At 49.6% G+C, this 16,935-nt stretch overlaps 1 protein-coding gene across 1 annotated transcript; it reads right to left on the bottom strand.

Annotated features, from left to right (window-relative positions):
• Positions 1-13,065: 13,065 nt before the first annotated feature.
• Positions 13,066-15,045, bottom strand: IL31 (interleukin 31). Its single transcript, XM_059409936.1, has 3 exons — positions 15,030-15,045; positions 14,727-14,875; positions 13,066-13,380 (listed from the first exon to the last, which is right to left on the bottom strand). Exons 1-3 carry the CDS (start codon positions 15,043-15,045, stop codon positions 13,066-13,068), a joined length of 480 nt encoding a protein of 159 aa, XP_059265919.1.
• Positions 15,046-16,935: the final 1,890 nt, after the last annotated feature.

Here is a 16,935-nt window from a genome sequence, read left to right as displayed (position 1 = left end):
AATGCCTGTGATGGTTTTTCTTAAATGCTCCCTGTCGGGCTGTGGAAATGAGGATACTGGGAGATCCGAACACGGTGACGCTCAGACTGGCTTATTCGGTCTAACCTTGAAGGTGGTGGAGTGGGGGGGAGCAGGTCGGTGAGGAGAGAGGCCCCAGGTGAGCAGGGGGTCCTGAAGAGAGGCTGCTGGAAGAACCCATGACAAAAGCCCCACATTACTGATGCTCGCTGTGAATTCACCAGGGCCTGGTGCGCCAGGCCTTTCCCGGATGGCTGCAGTTCAGTGGTGCTTGTACAAACTGCCCACGACCCCATCGGAACCCAGGCAGCCAGCACCTGCCCTGCACACGTGAACAGGGTGGCTATGAGGTTCCCATAAAATCCTGTCAGAGAGCTCAGTAACCCATGAAGCACTGTGCTTAGAAAGCTTCGGTTCTCGTCAGCATGGCTAACACCGGCCCCAGGGCTAAGTCAAGGTGATGGCCCCTGGAGGCCGTGGTCTCCCTGCTAACCCTGGACCCAGAGCTGTAGGAAAAGGAAGGGAAGTTGACCGACAAAGATGCTCTTTGTTGTGCTGAGAAGATTCTGATGATCTCTGTTTAATTTAGAAGCTTCTCTCTTCCATATCATCTTCCTGCACCCACTACCCCCCGTCTCCCCCACCGCAGCTCCTGGGGCTTGAGAGGTGACCCAGTGAGCTGAGTCACACTACCTCCTGCAGGCGGCCTGGCCGCTGCCAGCTTGTCTCCCCAAACAGCTGCCCAGATCCAGATCTCTGACTGAAATCCCGTGGGTTGGTACACGGGCTCTTGTCTGATCAAACCCGATGCCTCCCCCAAAGAAAAACGTCTCCATGACACAAAGCAAGATTTGGGGCCGTAAGAACAGGAGGCCCTACAAAGAAGCGAGTGATTCACGGACTCCCCTGGGAGAGACTTGATTTCCACTGAGCAACAGATGTCGGCTTTGCTCTTTTTTAAGTTTTCGAACCCAGCTCCATGTTATGTATGGAATCTTCAAAGATGCTCGGGACATAATTCATAATTCGGAGAAGAGGGTTGAGTTTGGATAGGCCGGGAGTGGGGAGACAGAGCAGAGGGAGCGAGACAAATGTGCTGGAGACTGTCCCCAGGCATCAGGCTCCGGGCTCCTCAGGGAGCCCCTGGGTAGTTCCCAACCTGGCAGTGTGGCTCTTCCCTTTTCATAGAGGAAGAAGTCAAAGTCGTTCCAAAGTGTCAAGGCCGCACGCCTCAGAAAAGGCTAAAGGATTGGGGGTTTTTGTTTTTGTTTTTGTTTTTGACCTTGTGCATGGAGTCCCCACCCACCATAATGGGAGGATTATCCTTGCCCTGTCCTCCTCCCCTCCCCCCCGCTCCGCACACCGCGTCTGCTCAAGTTTGTCTTCTCGCTCTCTTCCAGATGTGGTTATGTGATCCACTTCTCTCCATCACCACTGCTGTCACCAAAGCTGAGTCTCCATTATTTCTAAACCAGGTCATGTTAACAGTGTCCCCCTCACTCTGTCTTGTAGGCTCTGTCACAGTCACTGGGAGCTTGGAAAAGCCCAGGTCCAGTGGTGTCACTCCCGTGCTCAGTCCATCCACGGCCTTCCAGACGAGGGCCGAGCCCTAGTGGCTTTCTCCCACCCTTCCCACCGCCGCCCCCCCGCCATCTCTTTGCCCATCTGGCCCCTACTTGCCTTCCCAACCTCATTTTTGCTCTTTTCTGTTCTCTGAACTACCATGTTTTGGGTGCCGTTCCAGTCTTTGGGTTTTCCAAGGCCTCTTTCCTCTGTCCAAGCCTCTCGCCATCCCCCGGCTCACTCCCATTCTTTCTTCCAGTCCCAATCTGTGGACCTTCGTTCTTCAGAAACCAGCCCTCACGGCCCTGCTTCCCCGATGTACAGGCGCACACGTGCACGTGGAGTCAGGCCTCAGAGCACCCCTGTGTTGCTCAGGACGCCGGTCGTGTTTATCATTGTCATTTGTCTTCCCCAGCAGGTACCGAGGCCCGTCGGGACAAGGATGTGGTGCCTATGTTCACTGCCACGCCCAGCCCAGAGCCTGTGAGAATTCGGGAGAAGGGAAGGGGGCAACTAGCCGGTGCAGAGGTCAAGCTGGTGTAGATGTTGACCAAGGTCAAGAGGTTGACCCCTGAGAGTCCATTTTTAATATAAAACATCAACTCCAGCAATTGAGATAGCAGGTATAAGAACAAGCTCTAACTGGCATTTAAAAGCCTTTCCTCTTGGATGTGGATGTGATTATTCTCCAGGACCCGTTTACTTTCTTTTCATATGTCAAGATCTGAATTTAGCCTCGTGTAGGACGATGTGAGTGCACATGTCCTAAATTTCAGTAAGCGTGCCTTTTACGTTTTTATTTCGGAAAATCTCCCGCCTACAGGAGTAGAGGGGCTAATACAAGGAGTGCCCTCTTACTCATCGTCCACGTTAACAGCTGCCAACTCGGGGCCAGTTTTGTTTCCCATGTACCTCACCCCCGCCCCCATTGTGTGTGTTTTTTTAATATTTTATTTATTTATTTGACAGAGATCACAAGTCGGCAGAGAGGCAGGCAGAGAGAGAGGAAGGGAAGCAGGCTCCCTGCTGAGCAGAGAGCCCGATGCGGGGCCCGATCCCAGCACCCTGGGATCATGACCTGAGCCGAGGGCAGAGGCTCTAACCCACCGAGCCACCCAGGCACCCCTACCCCCATTGTTTTGAAGCAAGTCCCAGACACCATGTGGGTTTCATTTGTTAATAGTAAATGCACTTCTTAGTACCATTTACAGAAGCTCATATATGCCTGCGTTGTGGTCATTTAAAGGTTCCTAAAGGCTTTGTCAAAAGCTACAAAGTCACAGTTAATAAGAAATCTGAGGACTGGAGAGTTCTTATTGATCAGATTTTCTGTTTCACTGAATCATTAGCTAGAAAACCCTTATTGTTTAAAGAGGCAAAAGCTTTCTAAGATAAGAGTCTACTTTCCTGCCTTAATGGGTTTGGTGCAGCAAACAATCTAATCTCTTGATCTCGTCTGACTGATTTTCTTTCCTGGGGGACGAGACCAGGCTGTGCTGGCTGGGCTCCATGACAGACCAGCGGTGAGAGTGGGGCCTCCGTGAGCAGGAGGTCGAGTCCTTCCCACCTGCCCCCTCACCTGTCTGGCAGCCCCGATCCCAGCCTGGGTGTCTCCTGCGTCCCCAGCCCACCCATCGGTGTCACTGAATGACCTCGACGGGGATACGTTCAAGCAGCTCCGGTTCCGTGCCTCTTAGCCAGCACCCGCTGGGGGGTTGCCCAGCTGTGCCTTCTTTGTCCCAGTCTTTGATCAACAAGTGTGTGTGGAAGGCTCAATTCGAACCCAGCTCGGGGAACACCGCAATGACTTTATTGGAGACAGGATCATCCGGGAACACCCAATGACTTTATTGGAGACAGTGTCACCGTCTTGATACTGAGTGATGGGGGTAAGCACGGGGTGCCATGAGGTCATGAAGGCACGCCAGGAACCCATCCTGGGAGGGGCTAGGAAATGTCCCCGAGGTAGGTGGTGCCTGAGCTAGGAGCCAGCGGGACAAGCAGAGGTCACTGGGCAAAGGGGCAGAGCCCTCAGGGAAAAAGAACAGGCTCCACCGGAGGCAAGCTCTGCCCAGGCTGACACCTCCATTGAGGGAGCCTCCCCGCCGCCCCCCCAACCTTCCCCGCTGGGGCTTTTTCTCCTTATCTCTCCTGCCTCGCCGTTTTCTCCTTTTCCTATTGACTCACTCTAGGCACCCGTTGCTCGTCCTCAGGTCTCTCTGCTTCTAACCACCATTTCTTTAACTTTCAATTTCCCCTGCCTGGGGCCTGTTCAGCCCCCAGTATTCTGCATCTGGCTACGTGCTATTGCCAGCCCCCCACCACCGGGGCCAGCCGAGACTTCTGATACCCCTCCCTCATCTCTCTTCCCCACTTCCCCGCCCGGGTTCTTCCGTCCCGTCATATCCGACCTCTGATCTGTGGCTGAATCCTGTCAGTGACCCCTCCAGGTAGCCACAGGTCCACTCTTCTCCCCGCTGCCACTGCCACGACCCGGAGGGACCACCATAACCTCCTACACGTGCCACTTCCTGATGCTCATCGCCAGTCCTTCACAGATTTAGAGTGACCTTATTAAAGACACTTAGGACACACCGTGTCCTTCCCCCCGCTCAGACTTCCAGTGGTTTCCTGCTGCATTTCAAATAAAGTCCGAACTCCTCACCATCCGGCCCCTACCTGCCTTGGGCGAATGACAGCCTTTCTGGGCCTGAAAGTCCTCATCTAGAAAACGTGGATAAAATTCACACCCACCCCACTGGGTTGCTGGAGGATTAAGCCAGCCGGGTGTACAGTAAGCCCCTGTAACGTGAGCTACTTTTGCTAATCTTCGTCTCTCTTCCCCACATTCTTCCCCCATTCCCAACACTGCACCCTCTCCCAACTCTCCTGGATTTTAACTGTGCTACCATGAAGCCCATCCTCCTTTTTAGTACTCTGGGGTCATTCGGATTCTCCCTGCCGCACCGCATCCTGCCTGCTCCCTTTCATTCACTGAATCTCGTGTTGTGAATTCTTTCTGCGAAACGTCACCAACTAGGGTCCCATTCCTTGCCGCGGAATAGGCGGTATGGGTCAGAGCTAAGAAATATCCCAACAGAACCTTCCTAGCTCACTCCGGTCTACAGTCAGGAAATAGCATTCAGCTTCCTAACACTCATCCCTTTTTCAAAAACCTGCCCTCCTCCCAGTACTTCAGAACTTCCTATTCTAGAATCAAGTCCCTAGTCCTTAGTGTGGCCTTCAGTGGCCCACTCGCTCCACGTCACATCCCCGTCCGTTTCACAGCCCAGGTCCCAGGCTAGATGCCTGCCCTGTGGTTATTCAGCTATGCCCTGAGCCGCCTCCCTCTGTGCCTGGCCAACAGTCCCTGCCCCTGGAACCCCTTGTGCTCTGTCCCTCTCTGTGGCCTTCCCTGGCCCACCCCACTTTGGTCTTTGAACTAACACCAGTGTTCCACGTGTCACCTCTGCCACACACCACCTTCTCTTGGTAATGTAACTGTCAGTACTACACACACACACACACACACACACACACACACACACACCCCGCCTAAGGACAGGGACCACATCTCATTTTATCAGCCATCTACCATCACACGCAGTTTCTGTGTCTCGGGCACCGAGTCAGCTCATGGTTTAAGTCATATCTACCACTGCCTGCCAGGGCGACGCAACACTGTATGAAATGGGTACTGTTATCATCCCCACTTTAGAGATAAGGAAGTTGAGGTGTAGAGAAGCACACAGCTTGCCCAGCGGCTTCTCACCAAGTGCAGATCGGTGCTCTAGGCCTGGGTGTGTCTGACAGCAGCAGCAGGCGCCCACCCCCAGCCAGAGATTTTCACATTATCCCAATTTGTATCCTCAAGAGGCCCTATGTGGTCCCTAGATTGCTCTCTTCCCTTTCCACAGGAGAAAACCAAGGCTTCCCTTTCATGATAAGAACACTCCACAAATGGGAGAAGGGAACAGCCGCAACCTGAAAAAAGGCACCTGCGAAGACCCCACAGCTAACACATGGAATGGTGGAAGGCTGAAAGCTTTCCATCTGAGATGCACACAAGACTCAACACGATCCTGGTGGGCCTTGTCAGCAGTTAGGCAATGCATAGAAATACAACACATTCCAACTGGGGAAAAAGAAAAAGGAGTAAAACTATCTCCATGTGCAAGTGCCATCCTATATGTAGAACACCCCGAAGGACACACGGGCCCACGGGAACCTGGGAGAGCCAATAAATGAGTTCAGCAAGGTCCCAGGCAGGAGGAAAGATCAGTATACAAAAATAAGCTGCATTTCTGGACACGAGCAATAAACACCCCAAAAGTGAAATTAAGAAAACGACTCCATGTACAGTAGCATCAAAAAGAATAAAATACTTAGGAATAAATTTAATCAAGGAAGTGCAAGACTGTTACACTGAAAACTATAGGACAGAGTTGAGACATGTTAGCCATAAAAAGGAGGGAAGCACTGACCCATGCTATGACGTGGACGGACCTCAAAAATGCCATGCTACATGGAAGGAGCCCATGGGCAAAAAGGCTACACAGTGTATGATTCCATATATGGAATACCCAGAATAGTAAATCCATGGGGACAGAAAGCAGACTGGTGTTGCCAGGGCCAGTGAGGGCAGGGGAAGAGCAGCAGTGACGGCTTCACCGGTATGGCACTTCCTTTTTGGAGTGATGGTGATGTTTTGGAACTTAATATGGGTGGTGGTTACATGACACTGTGAACGTACTAAATGCCAGTGAAATTGTACACTTCAAGATGGTTCATTTTATGTTGCACGATTTTCACCTCAATTTAAAAATGTTGAAGGAAATTAAAGACCTAAATAAATGGAAAGTCATTCTGTGTTCACGGACTGGAAGACAGCATTGTCAGAGGGTAGCACTCCCCAAAGTGATCTACAGACTCAAGGCAATCCTGGTCAAGATTATAATTACCCCTTCTGCAGAAATGAACAAGCTGATTTAAATATTCATAGCAGCATTATTCATAATAGCCAAATATCAAAACAACCAAAGTGTTCTTGAACGGATGAACAAATAAAATGTGGCATACCCATACAATGGAATGTTACTCCACCATAAAAAGGAATGAAGTACTCTCACCTGCTACAAGGGTGAATTGAAAACGTTATGCCTAAGTAGAAGAAGCCAAATAAAAAAAGGCCACATATTATACAATTCCATTTATATGAAGTTCCCAGAACAGGCAAATCCTTAGAGACCGGAAGTAGATTAGTAGAGGGGCCCCTGGCTGGCTCAGTCGGTGGAACATGTGACTCTTGATCTCAGGGTTGTGAGAGCCCCACGCTGGGTGTGAATATTACTAAAAATAACGAATAGATAAACTGTAAAAAAGAAAAGTCGCTTAGTGGTTTGCAGGGGCTGGAAGAATGGGGAATGACTGCTAATGGGTACAGGACTTCTTTTAGGGGTGATGAGAATGTTCTGGAATTAGGTTACAGGGATAGTTGCATAATTCCGTGAAGATGTATATACACACGCACTACCAAACTGCATACTTTAGAGGGATGACATAATCCGTCTAAGGTCCCATCACATACAGTAAGTAGAGGACCAGAACCTGGAGCCCAAGACCATCTGCTCATGGCACCAGTGGCTGTTGGAGGCAGAAGGTTTCTGAGGTCCTTGAGTAAGTAAATTAAGAAAGCCGAGATCTGAAAGAGCCTCGGGATTGTCATTCTGAAGAGATCTTCTCATTGCGAAGTATTATAGTTTGGGATAGCTCACAGAAGGGCTGGAGGTAGGAGTACCGCATGGGTTTACACTGAAGTCGGTTGTTCAGGACAAGGAATAACAGTGCCTGGTTGGGCTGCTCTGGCCGTGCCTTTCAGCTGGGAGTCTGAGGAGCAGACCGAGAGCAGTCAGCAGTGGATGTTAAGCTAATTTCAGAGATCAGGGGTCAGAAGTCAACCCACTGTCACAGTGAACAGCCTTGGGGTGGCCTTCAAACACTCTGTTCTCATCCCGTTTTTCTCACATTGCTATTTCAACATTTGAAATTGTGTTTATCTTACTGGTTCCTAAAATAATACATACCGGTTTCAGAATAGTTGGTAAAGTACATAAAAATAGAAAATGACCCCGGTCCCTAAGGATACCTTTTCCCAGGCCTGCTCCCTGTCCATATAGGCCATCTAGGAGACTTGCCCAGTAATAGACCCCGAAATCCATCCGCCCATCAGGCAGGGGTCCTGCCTCCCCGCGGCCTCTCCCAGCCAGTGACCATGGCAGCGATGCTGAGGCGGGCTCCTTCCCGAGGGCCCCCTCTGAGGGTCTCCTCTGCCAAGTGACCCTGCAGATTTCCCGACAGCCTCGCCCATGTGTCTTAGAGAAGCACTTGGTTCTGAGAGGCTGCCGCCAGCCCCTCTTCCTCCCTCTCTCCGGCGCCCACCGGCTTGGCCGCTGTGGAGCCTTTGTGTGGGGAGTCCCAGCACCATGTCTGCTCCTCGGGGGATCCGCACTGACCCAGATTTCCCCGCCCGTTTCTGATATGATCACTGATGCTATTGGACCCCGCGCGCATGCGTGTGCGCGTGTGTGCGGGCGCGTCCGTGCCCACCTGTATATGTGCATGTGTGTGGGCACGCGCGTGCGTGTTTGCGCGTGCGCACGCGTGTTTGTCCCGCCCCGTCTGTGGTCGGCTCCTTAGGGAAGTACGGCGGGATAGAAGAGCCCGGAGAGGCTCTCTGGTGAGGGAGGGAATCCTCTCAGGAGAGCGGTGCCACTTCTGAAAGGCTGAGGACGCCTTCCTCCTCGCCGCCTCGCAGGCAAGCCTTATCGTGTGTAAAACCTCTGCAGATTTGACCTCCTGTTTATTTGCCTTTCTTGGTTACTAGTGAGGTTCAGCCTAGTTTCACATCTAGCAGCGACTCGATTTCCTACTGTACATTTAACCACTGCGCCGTCTTCTCTCTCCTCCTCCTCTCGCTCGCTATCTGATCGCCCCTTCTATTTCCTTTTTATTTTTCCTCTCACCTCTTAATTCTCCAGAACAAGAAGATGACCTTGCGTAAAAGCGCTTTTCTTAGAGCTTTATATTGCCTGTTCTTCCTTTATAATTGCGCACGTTTAAGCCTTTGTTCAGCCTCAGAGAATTCCCCCAAAACGAGGAAGTCATGTTTAATCATATCATGTTAGTTGTTTTTTTTTTTTCTCTGTGACTCTTGACCATTTGCTTTCCTTTCCTCTATGAGTCAGTGGCACTGGATTTTTTTTTTCTTAAGATTTTATTTATTAGAGAGAGAGAGCGCGCAAGCCGGGGTGGGGGAGTGGCCCAGGGAGAAGCAGACTCCCCGCTGAGCAGGGAGCCTGACCTGGGCCTGGATCCCAGGACTCCGCCATCCTGACCTGAGCCAAAGGCAGACTTTCACCAACTGAGCCACCCAGGCTCCCCGGGATATTTTTTAAGACATTATTTTGGGGTGTTTTGACTATAAAACATATTGAGGAAATGATTTGGTGGAGGAGATATTAAACTTGTGACAAAATGCCAAGATCTGCTTGTCTTTTTGCCCCTTCCTAGGTTTTGGCAGATTATCACTGAAAGAAATTCTTGTTAGCTGAAATCCAGGTAACTTAGGTGCCAAAGCTTTATTTACCTCATCGGTGAAGGAATAAGTCAGCCCAGCACAACTGGCTCAAAGGACAATTCAAGAAGGTCGTGTCTCTCTCTCATCTGTCCCTCCATCCTCAGTGAGGGAAATCAGCGCTGGAACAAAAAGATAAGGTAGATGTTCGACTGGCCTCATGGTCAGTAAAACCATCACCCCTGGGCTTACTTCTCTACTAGCTAGGAATGATTTGTACCTTATCAATTTTCTACAGATTTCTATATATCCTACAGATTTTCTACAATTCCTACAAACTCAGAGGCTCTGGGACCTCAGTCCTAACGAAATCATGCCAAAGTCCCATCCCCTGAAGCACTGCTGTCCAATAGAACTTTCTGTGATGCTTGGAGGTGTTCTAGGTCTGTGTGGCCCAAAATAGGAGCCACTAACCACATGGGGCTCTTGAGCACTTAATATGTGGCTAGTGGGACCAAGGAACTGGATTTTTTTTTTTTTAAGATTTTATTTATTTATTTGTCAGAGAGAGCGAGTGGGAATGAGCACAGGCAGACAGAGTGGAAGGCAGAGTCAGAGGGAGAAGCAGGCTCCCTGCAGAGCAAGGAGCCCGATGTGGGACTCGATCCCAGGACACTGGGATCATGACCTGAGCCGAAGGCAGCTGCTTAACCAACTGAGCCACCCAGGCGTCCCAGAACTGGATTTTTAAAAAAAGATTTTATTTATTTATTTGACAGAGAGATCACATGTAGGCAGAGAGGCAGGCAGAGAGAGAGGAGGAAGCAGGCTCTTCACTGAGCAGAGAGCCCAATGCGGGACTCGATCCCAGGACCCTGAGATCATGATCTGAGCCGAAGGCAGAGGCTTAACCCACTGAGCCACCCAGGCACCCCTGGATTTTTAAAAAAATCTTTTATTTTAGAATAGATTTAGTTATGCAGAAAAGTTATAGATAATACAGAGCTCTCATATACCCTTCTCCCAGCTTCTCCTAAATGGGAATATCTTACACAACCGTGGTACATTTATCAAAACTATGAAATTAACACAAGTACAGGCCTAATTTGGATTTTCACCCATTTTTTTCCACTAATGTCCTTTATTAGGATCCCCTCCAAGATTACACTCAACCCCTGTGTCTCCCTGGTCCCCAGGTGGAGACCCTTGTGTCCTCCCTTGGTTTTCCTGATTGTGACACTTTTGAAGAGTTGTGGTCAGGAATTTGGTAGAATATCTCTTGATTTGGATTTGCCTGGTGCTTTCTCACAAAGGGGCCAGTCGTAGATTTGGGGGAAGAGCCCCACAGAGGTGAGGAGCCGCCCTTCCCATCGGGGCCACTGTCACCTCTGTGCGCTGCTGTCTGCTCTCCTGTGCTCTGTGTTTTGGAAGCAAGTCACAGATCCAGTCTGCTGTCATGGGGAAGGGAGTTCCCCTCCACCTTTTGGAGAGGGAATATCAAAGAATTTGTAGACATAAGTTAAAACTGCCAAATGACTAGTAAATATTTGTGGGAAGATCCTTTGATGTTATGCAAATTTCCTGTTTCTTTTCAGTTCACCCATTTATTTTATTTTATTTTATTTTTTAAAGATTTTATTTATTTATTGGAGAGAGAGAGAGTGAGTGAGCACAATTACAGAGGGAGAGGGAGAAGCAGACTCCCCGCTGAGCAGAGAGCCTGTCGCCAGGCTCGATCGCAGGACACTGGGAGTCAAAGAGAGTCAAAGACAGCCGCTTAACCGACTGAGCCACCCAGGTATCTCTCACTCATTAAATTTAGCCTTCATGGGGCGTCTGGGTGGCTCAGTGGGTTAAGCCGCTGCCTTCGGCTCAGGTCATGATCTCAGGGTCCTGGGATTGAGCCCTGCTTTGGGCTCTCTGCTCAGCGGGGAGCCTGCTTCCCCCTCTCTCTCTGCCTGCCTCTGACTACTTGTGATCTCTGTCTGTCAAATAAATAAATAAAATCTTTAAAAAAAAATTTAACCTTCATCTGTGGAAATTGCCTATAGCAATTAGGACTGAGACGTTGTTTTCTTCCTTCCTTCTTTCCTTCCTTCCTTCCTTCCTTCCAGATTTTACCTTTAAGTAATTTTTACATCCAGCATGGGGCTCAAACTTACAACCCCAACATCAGGCTGCATGCTCTACTGACTGAGCCAACCAGGTGCCCCAGGGCTCACATGTTCTAAAGGTGATTTTCTCTTTCCCTCATCCCTTCTATGTTAATTAACTGGAATTCTGTAAGGAACATTTGTCCTTTTTCCTCCCTTTATTTATATCACTACAGAATAGTGGATATTAGTTTTACTCTTTAGAAGGACACATGGTCATCTTTTTGCCTTATTTCCCAGTTTTGGGATAATTTTTCTAATAACAGTGAATGTGTTCTGATACAGGACAGTCAAAAAGGACAGGTGATAAGTGACCACCACGGTGGATGTTTTTGGAAAGATTGACCAAAACACTGTTTTCGAAGGCTACAATATATGGACACTTAGGAGCCCTGTGTGGGACTGAAGGAGAGAAAACCCCACAAGACTGAGAATGAGAATTCCAGGGCTGAGTTGCATGTCTCAGAGTCCTAACCTCATCCCCCCTGATATGAGAACTTGGGAAAATCGTACTGTCTCTTTGGACCTCAGTCTCCCCCCTCCAAATAAGATGAAGATGAAGGTATTGGTCAACTCAGGATCAGGGTTTCTCAGACTTCAGCGTGCTTAGCAATCACCTGGAGCTTTGGTTAAAAGCCCTATCACTGGCTGCACCTCCAAAGTGTCTGATCCAGCAGGTGTGAGGTGGGGACCCGTGACTGTGCCCTTGTAACACATTGCCAGATGATGCCGATGCCACTGGTCCAGAGACCACATTTTGAGAACCATTAATCCTGAGGCTCTCAAAGACCCATTCACAACTTTGGACTCAATATTTATTCAAATGGTGAAATCTTTGGGCTTGGCTCTGAAAAAGTCATGGATGCAGTTGTGGAACAGCACTTTGCAGGAACAGAGGCCCTGGAAATCCAGCATGGAAACATGCAGAGGACCCTTGAGGGATTGTTGGGTACTAGGCATGCCATGACGTGCTTCTAAGATGCAGTCCAAAGAGGGACAAATATCGGGCAGAGTGGTGAAGGGCAAGCTTGAGTCTGGGTCCCAGCCCTGAACACCTGTGTGGCCTTGGGCAAGTGGCTAAAGGACTCCTCGCCTCAGTTGTCCTCACCTATAAAAATAGGACAGTAATGGTACTTACGTGACCTAGCATAAAGAAAATGCTCGATAAGTGGTTGTTGCTGCTGGAATTAACTATTTTTTACTACTGACCCTTTTCAGTGGGGAGAAGTACCAGTGAGAACAATGGTCTCCATTTTCACAGCGTGTCCCATGCTCCCCCAGCCCTAACACCACCCAGCTTGGATTCCCAGCCGCTCATGTTAACCCCCTCACAAAATCCAAAACAGGTTATGAGAAAAATTCAATATAATTTATTAAATAATTCCCGAGGGTTCCTTCAAGGAACATTAACAACTCTGAATACAATAAAACCAATAAATTAACATAGGTGCCCCCTCCTGCCGTCACAGAAGCATAATGAGGATTAGATTTAAGTCTGCAGAAGAAAGGCATTCTATAAATACTAAGAGCGATAACAGTGACCTAACCTGAAGTCTTTTCAAGTTAATTCACACATTTCTACTTCAGTCCTCCCAATACTAGCCCACCTGGGGATTCTTTGAGATTATTTATTAGAATAATTTACTTGACAACTCAAAGCAGAGCTGTCATACTTGGCTGTCAGTCGTATTGTCTCAAGGCTTCATACATGTCTGCTGTTCCAAAAGGAATAGGTTCAACCCAATGGCCTTGCATGACCTACTGGGGTCCGGGGTTCAGTGATTTAAACACACGTTCCAGGCACGCCGAGAACTGTTGTAAAATCGTCAAGATGAAGCTTTTACTTTCAAAGGTATCTGCAGGCACAGAAACTTCTGTTTCTGGCTCGTGTTGAAATTTGAGTTTGTCGAGCTGTTCTGTGATTTTATCGATCATGTTCTTGTCTGATAATGGTTTGATCGCCCTGAAATAAGGCAAGATGGCTGAGCTGTTGATCCGTGGTGGCTGGGAATCAGAGGTGAGACACGGCAGCAGGAAATGGTTGGATTCCGGCACCCCAGTCTCTCTCTTCAGCTGTGGAATGAGGTGGAGAACTGGGTGAGCATTAGGTTTGCAGTGATAGCTGGAAGCCCCCACGCTAGCGTCTGAATGCTCCCTCTGGGATGGCCTGGGGTGGGGGAGTGCATCCCCCTGCCATCTCTCGTAATAGGTTCCACGAACCTGTGAGGCTGTAATCATCACTATTTCCCTTCCCAGAAGAAACGAAAGCTCCATTCATTAGCAGAGCTGGCCCAGTCAAGTGGCAGGCCTGGAATTCTAACCCACGTCAGCAGCAATCCCAAAGACGATGCCGATAACCGCCGCCCCATCCTGCCTCCCCTGCCCCTCTGCCCAAGGCCTTCACAAACCCCTAGAATCTTCTCTCAGCTGCTCCAGGGCTCGGAGAGCTGGGGAAGAGGAGAGCATCTGGGTTTCCCTCCTGCTTCTTGCTCTTTGTGACTCTGTGTTAGAGCCCATGTATCCCAGCTCATTGAGGGGGTATATGCATGTCTGGAAAGGCCTCCAAGATGCCAGGGAGGGTTTTTCCAAGCATACCATGGACTCCAGACCAGGCTCTCTCCTGTCCCTCTTCCTAAGGACTAAGAGCTTTTGGATTCACCTGAAATGCTGAGAACACCTCCCCAGCCTGAACTGCCTAGTCACCTTGGCGGGTAGCTAGGCGTCTGTAACAACCAAGGCTAAGGTTTACAGGTCAGGGTGGAAGGGAAGAGCCAGGCCAATTTGATGAGTCGTTTCCAGGTTTTGGTTTTTATTTGTTTGTTTAATCAAAGCTGCCCACGAGGTTCTATCTTGATCACGGCTCTGAGAAAAGGAGAGCTTTCACGTTGATTCAGCCTCAGACTTTCCCGCCAGTGGGGTTGGGCTCAGAAGAGCCTCTGGCAAAAGCAGGCTGGGTCTTAATTAAACAACAAAGTAGTACACAAACAGATGCTAATTCGTTAACTGCCCTTCTCTGCGGTAAGAGAGACTCTCTGCTACCCAGGTGAGGAGCTTAACGTCCTGAATTCACTGAGTTCACATTTATAGCTTCCCTAGATCTTCAAGGCTCCCTAGCGGGTTCCTAAATGGTCAAGCAAGATGGCCCATCTCTAAAGATGCGCTCCAGGCAGGAAAATCCACATTCATCCTGCCATGAACCAAATATGCTGGGGATGAACAGAACCTACAGTACATGAGAAGTGCTTGAATTTCAGGCTGTCTGGGCTAATCTCTGCCTCCGATTTTCATAGAAAGTCCATCATAGCCTGGCTTGTTGTTCCCATCCCTAGCTTCGGGGCTGAAAAGAGGAGGGTTCTTCTGGGGGCAACGGAAGGCATTTTAAAGAAATGGCCCAGAGAAGAATTCTGTAGGACACTCACATAGTCTTCCAAAAGTCCCTTTGACAAGTGCTGTAATTCCAAGATGATTTTCCGAACATCGCGTGGTTGTAGCTGTTGGGCGGGCGCTGCATGGGAGGTCAGCGAAGTTTCCATGCAGCAGAGCAGGAACAGGGTGAACCTGGCTGGTCCTGGAGAAAGAGAATGATGCCGTGAGACACAGGATCTGACACGGCCTGCCCGCCCCAGCTGCCACCACCGCTGGCTGAGCCTCTCCAGAGTCTTCCCCTCTTTCTGAGGAGACAAAGCCGTGCCCACAGATGGGGCAGCAGGACCCGGCAATACCTGTGTGGGAGAGCATGGCGAGAGAGAGCACGCGCAGCCTGCCTCGGCAGCAGCCTCCAGTCAGATGTGCTCGCCATGGTCCTCAGGAGATATATAAAGGGCCGCTCACAGTGGGGGAAGCACAATCAACGTCCCGCCCATGGCAAAAATCATTGCTCAGTTTTTCTCCAGAAAACACTCAAAATTCTGCGGCCCAAGGTTGGGTGAAATCAGTGCTAGAAGGAAGCGCTGAGGTTACCCTCAAGGTGGGCAGATGCCTGACTCAGTACACACACACACAGGAAGGCACACGCATCTTTGCCATTTCTTCTGGGAAAAAGCTTATTGATTTGACTAGAAGAAATTCTGAAGCCCAGATTTGATAGACGTAACTGCCCAGGAACAGGTGATTTACAGGAGTTGAGGGTGAGTGCCCCATAGGGAATTTCTGGGGAGGTCACAGTGAGGCTGTGTAGGTGTCAGGCTGGTGTGAGGTTTTCAAAAATGGATTATTACCTTTGTAAATTTCTGAAGCATGCCCCTGCCAGTGTGCGGGGATGGCCCCATGACCACTATGAATGAGGTAAGTCAAGGCCTTGCCTCCACTGTTTGGCCTTGAACATTGTTGGATTCTCAGCTGTGCCTTGGCAGCAGCCAGAATCCGTGCTCCGGGGTGATTTGCTGAAGGCACTTATTCCTATTTTGAGTGCCACTGTTGACCAGGAACTCCTCTAGGGTCTTGGGGATGGTGGCAAAGAAGTTAAACAAGGTCTGTGCCCCAGTAAAGCTGGCGTCCTAGCAGACAGTGGGCAGACAGTAAGCTACAGGAATAACAAGGAGGTGTAAGGTAGTGGTAAGAACTATGAAAATAAAGCAAGGTGATGGGATCGAGACCAGTGGGTGAGATACTTTAAGTCAGGTGATAAGGAATAGTGTCTCTGGGGAGGTGTGTACTGTGGGAAGCTCTGGGGAAAGTGTGCTCCTAGAGTGCGGGACTCTAGTGCAAAAGTGAGCTTGGTGTGGCCAAGAATGGCCGCTGGGGCAAAGTGAGGGCTGTGGAGGGCGGTAGGGAGGTGGGCAGAGGCCAGGTCACAGAGGACCTTCTGAGGCCGTGTTAAAGAACTTGGATTTTTACCCCAAGTGTGACAAGGCACCGCCAAATGGCTCTAGGGAGGGGAATGTAGAATCTGGTGGGCTTTCAGAAGTGAGAATTAGAGCAGCTGCTAAGTGGAGAATGGATTGTGTGAACCCAGGATGGAAGCAGAGGAGCTATTGGGAGGCTGTGTGGCTGTCCAAGTTGAGATGATGGTGGCTTGGACCAGTGTAGAGTAGATGGGGGTGGAGTCCACAGAACTGTCTGATGGACTTACGTGGGAGGTCAATCCAAGGGAGGAATCGGATGACTCCTGGGGTTTTGATGAAGCCACTGGGTGGTTGATATGCAGAGAGGGAAAATAAGTCTAGAGAAGGGAAGCTGAGAGTCCTGTCTGGAATGAGTTAAGGTCAGGATGCCCTCTGGGCATCTACTCAACGTCAAGTTAGCCGCTGACTGGGAATCAAGAGCATAGGGACAAGGTCAGGCCAGGGCCATCCAGAGAATTCAAGATTCACAATGGAAGAGAGAGCTGGGAACCCCCCTCCCACCCTTAAACTCAAGCCCCCTTCCAGCCCCTGTTGTCTCTTCCATCTTCTTCTCCAAGCTTCTTGACAGAAGGGTCTACACACCCTTTCCTTCACTTCCCAAACTACCACAATATGGTTCTACCCTAACAACTTATTCAAAATCTTCTAGCCAAGTCCACTGTAGGCAGAATTTTGCCCACGTGACTTTCACCCTCTGATGTTAACTTCCCTAATTTTGTGACATTATAGGGACTTTGCTGATGTAATTAAGGTTATTAAGCAGCTGATCTGAAGATAGGTTGTT

The sequence above is a fragment of the Mustela nigripes genome, chromosome 8, assembly GCF_022355385.1.
Source record: "Mustela nigripes isolate SB6536 chromosome 8, MUSNIG.SB6536, whole genome shotgun sequence".
Classification (NCBI taxonomy): Eukaryota; Metazoa; Chordata; class Mammalia; order Carnivora; family Mustelidae; genus Mustela; species Mustela nigripes.
The sequence above is the reverse complement of the archived record's forward strand: the minus strand, read 5'-3'. Positions and strand labels throughout refer to the sequence as shown.